Source organism: Harpia harpyja, chromosome 1, assembly GCF_026419915.1.
Source record: "Harpia harpyja isolate bHarHar1 chromosome 1, bHarHar1 primary haplotype, whole genome shotgun sequence".
In the NCBI taxonomy this organism is placed as follows: domain Eukaryota; kingdom Metazoa; phylum Chordata; class Aves; order Accipitriformes; family Accipitridae; genus Harpia; species Harpia harpyja.
This window is the reverse complement of record NC_068940.1, coordinates 46,080,252-46,083,208: the sequence shown is the minus strand read 5'-3', so window position 1 is coordinate 46,083,208 and position 2,957 is coordinate 46,080,252. Positions and strand designations below refer to the sequence as shown.

The following is a 2,957-nucleotide window of genomic DNA, read 5'->3' as shown; positions in this document are numbered from 1 at the left end:
GTCTGTGCAGCTGGACACTGGTTATTTAGCCCTGCTGCCTGCCCTGGGGAAAGGCGCTTGTCCCTGCTGGGGACAGAAGGAGACAGACCTACAGACATGGCAGGGGGAGGTGGGCTGGCTCCCTGGGCCCCACCCCAGCCCAGAGTCACGCCACGCCACGGGTGTCACCCCAGCTAAGCAGACCCCAAAGCCCACCCGAACCCTGCCCGTCCCACAGAGTGACTCCCAGAGGCAGCTGGATGGGGAGGGACAGTTTATTTATCCCACTGTGATGTGCTGGAGGGGAATCCCAGTGTTCCCTTACTGGTCCCAGTCACGGGGAGCACTGTGTGTGGGGAGCGTGCTGGCCCCTCCAGCTCCAGCAGCTGGGGCAGCACAGCCATCTGTCCCACTGAGGCAGAGGGGAGCTGTGCCCTGTCCTAGCAGGGCCTCAGCCTGCACTGGTGGCTGTGCACAGCCTCAGCCATGATCAGCCCCAGCAGGACCAGGACCCCAGCCCCCAGGGCCAGGCGCACCACATTGCTCCAGGTGTAATCTGCAGGGGACAGGAAGGGACAGTCACTGGGGGACCCTGGGAGGAGCCCCCCTGGGAGCTCCCAGACAAAAGGAGTCCTGTGGGGGCAACATGGGGTACACATGGGGCTCCCAGGGCAAACACACGTGGACAAGGGGGCATGCTGGGGAGCTCCTGGGCTAAAGAGGGATAAAGGGAAGCTCACAGGGAGCAAAGGGAGCCCCAAGGGCTCCTGTTGGCTCTACCTCCCACATCCCTGCCCCGTGGGACACCCTCTACCCACAGTCTCTGACCTGTCACTCCACCCAGTGGCACCAAAGATGCGAGAAGGACAGGAACGTGGAGCTGGCCCTCACTTGCCGCTGCCAGCCAGACGGTGCCACTGGGCTGCAACGGGACTTACAACTGTCCCTGGGGCTGGTAGGTGCAGGCATAGGTGTCCCCTGACCCTTGCCGCCCCAACTGGTAGCCTAGCAAGCCTGTGTCTGTAGGTCATCTGTAGGGTCTCTGAGGAGTTGGCAAGGCTCAAACACATCTGAAGGAAGCTGTAAGCCTCTGCTTGGACTGCTATTACAGCTCCTTTCTTCTCTGACATCCTCTTTTCTAGTTCCCCCAGGATGTGACAGACACCAGCCAGGGAGGAAGAGAAGAGCAGGATGTGGCTGGGGGGATGTCTCACCTCTCACTACCAAATCCAGGGTCTTGCTGACAGCAGACCATTCGAATGAAGCACCCCTGGTGAAACACTGGCAGCTGTAGCGGCCCCCGTTGCCTTTATGCACATGGGAGAGGTTGAAATCATCTTGTTCCTTTGAGAGTAAGCTGAGGGTTTTAACCTGGCCCTCCAGGTACAGAAAACAGCCAGCACTGGAGTGTGCGATGGTGCAACGGAAAGTCACGTAAGATCCTGCAACCACCTCATGCCCAGGCAGGACAGAGAGGACAGGTTTGGGGAGACGGAACTCTGTGGGGAGAGGAGAGGGCATGAGAAGGTGTGTAGGGCTTTGACGTGGTGGCGGGAGCCACCAGGATCTCCATGACCCCACCACCTGGCTCAGGCAGAGGTGAAGATGGTCCCCACCTCTCCAAGCCAGGGAAGAGGGGAAAAACCCTGCCCATCATGTGGAAGGGGAAGCCAAGTGGCTATGTGCATCCTGGTCTGCCCATGTGGCGTCTGACCCCACGCAAAGGGGTAACAGCACATCCCTCACCTTCCACCATGACATCCACAGTTTCACTGCGAGCCAGCACAGTGTCTCCATCCATGTAATGGCAGCTGTAGGGACCTGTGTCCTCATGCGTGGCATTAGAGATGGAGAACTCAGCCCTGCTGCCACGGAGCTCCAGGCTACGGAGCTGGTGGCCCTTCTTGTACAGCACGAAGTTCCCATTGTCACCCTGGCAACTGCAGCAGATGGTGGTGGAGCCTCCGGGTGGGATCACCCCAGGTGGCTTCAGGAAGATGGAGATTGTGGGGGCACCTGCACAGGGAGAGAGATGCTGCCAGACAGACAGGGAGTCCCCAGTGCCTGGCTGCCCTGCAGTGAGCCTGGAGCTGGCTCCAGGACCCATCTCCACACAAAGGTGAGTTTTGTTCTGTGGGGCTGGGGAAGAGACCTGGGAGATGGGTGCAGGACCAAAGATGTGTCCAAACTCCCCACCTACCTCCTCATGATACTCACTTGGTGTAGCCTTGCTGTGTGCCACCAGCCAAGCACCTGCAAGAGAAACAGCCGTGTAACATCTCTGTGGAGTCTCCGGATGCCTCATGTCACCCTCTGGAAGCCCACACAGCCTCTGGCACTCACCGAAGGCTAGCACGTGGGTCACGAGCAGCATCATGTCCCTCTTGGCTCCTTCTGTCCTCAACTCAAGCAGGGCTTCTTCAGAGGAAGGCTTTGGCCGGAGGCACTGAGCAGCTGGGTGGCTTCTTGTGGGTCCTGATATGCCTTTGTTGCCACAAGCCACCTTCTGTCCCACAGCTTGCGTTTCTGCAGACACAGTTGCAGGGCTGGGATGGTTGAACTGGAACCCAAATGTCCCAGTCACCTGCCCAGGGCTGGGTACCCGTGACGACCTGGTCTTAGGATCCTGCAGACCTTAGAAGAGAAGCTATCATGGCTTTTTGTTTCTCTTTCTTAGCTCTGGTCACTTGATGGGGAAACAGCTTCCTCTCAGCCCTTGCGAAACAGGGTAATGTTTTGCAGCCAGGGCGGGGAGAAGAGACAGTGCAGGACTCTTTCTGAATCTCAATGAGAAAGCTCCAACAACAAGTGGCGTCATAAAATAGCTGTTTTAATAAGACAGAATAAAAAGGGGACTATAGATAGCAAGTAAATCTTACATCCATTCAGAGGCAGGGCACCCCATTGTTCTGCAGCATCGATGGACCCTGCATAGATTTTCCCATGGCATGCTGTGCAAATCCCATCTGTGGAGATGT

At 57.8% G+C, this 2,957-nt stretch overlaps 1 protein-coding gene across 1 annotated transcript; it reads right to left on the bottom strand.

The window, feature by feature from the left end:
• Positions 1-238: 238 nt before the first annotated feature.
• On the bottom strand, positions 239-2,644 carry LOC128143521 (osteoclast-associated immunoglobulin-like receptor). Its single transcript, XM_052790831.1, has 6 exons — positions 2,592-2,644; positions 2,323-2,505; positions 2,197-2,232; positions 1,726-1,995; positions 1,194-1,478; positions 239-535 (listed from the first exon to the last, which is right to left on the bottom strand). The coding sequence occupies exons 2-6, from the start codon at positions 2,354-2,356 to the stop codon at positions 420-422; spliced, it is 741 nt and encodes a 246-aa protein (XP_052646791.1). The 5' UTR covers positions 2,357-2,505; positions 2,592-2,644; the 3' UTR covers positions 239-419.
• Between the last annotated feature and the right edge of the window lie 313 nt (positions 2,645-2,957).

What these genes read in the sequence shown, in the direction of transcription:
- LOC128143521 (XM_052790831.1), bottom strand. Translation starts at nt 2,356, where the DNA reads ATGATGCTGCTCGTGACCCACGTGCTAGCCTTCG. An exon ending in TGTGGATGTCATGGTGGAAG is followed by an intron (nt 1,479 to 1,725) that starts GTGAGGGATGTG and finishes CTCTCCCCACAG; the next exon opens with AGTTCCGTCTCCCCAAACCT. An exon ending in CCTGGATTTGGTAGTGAGAG is followed by an intron (nt 536 to 1,193) that starts GTGAGACATCCC and finishes TGTCCCCTGCAG; the next exon opens with ATTACACCTGGAGCAATGTG.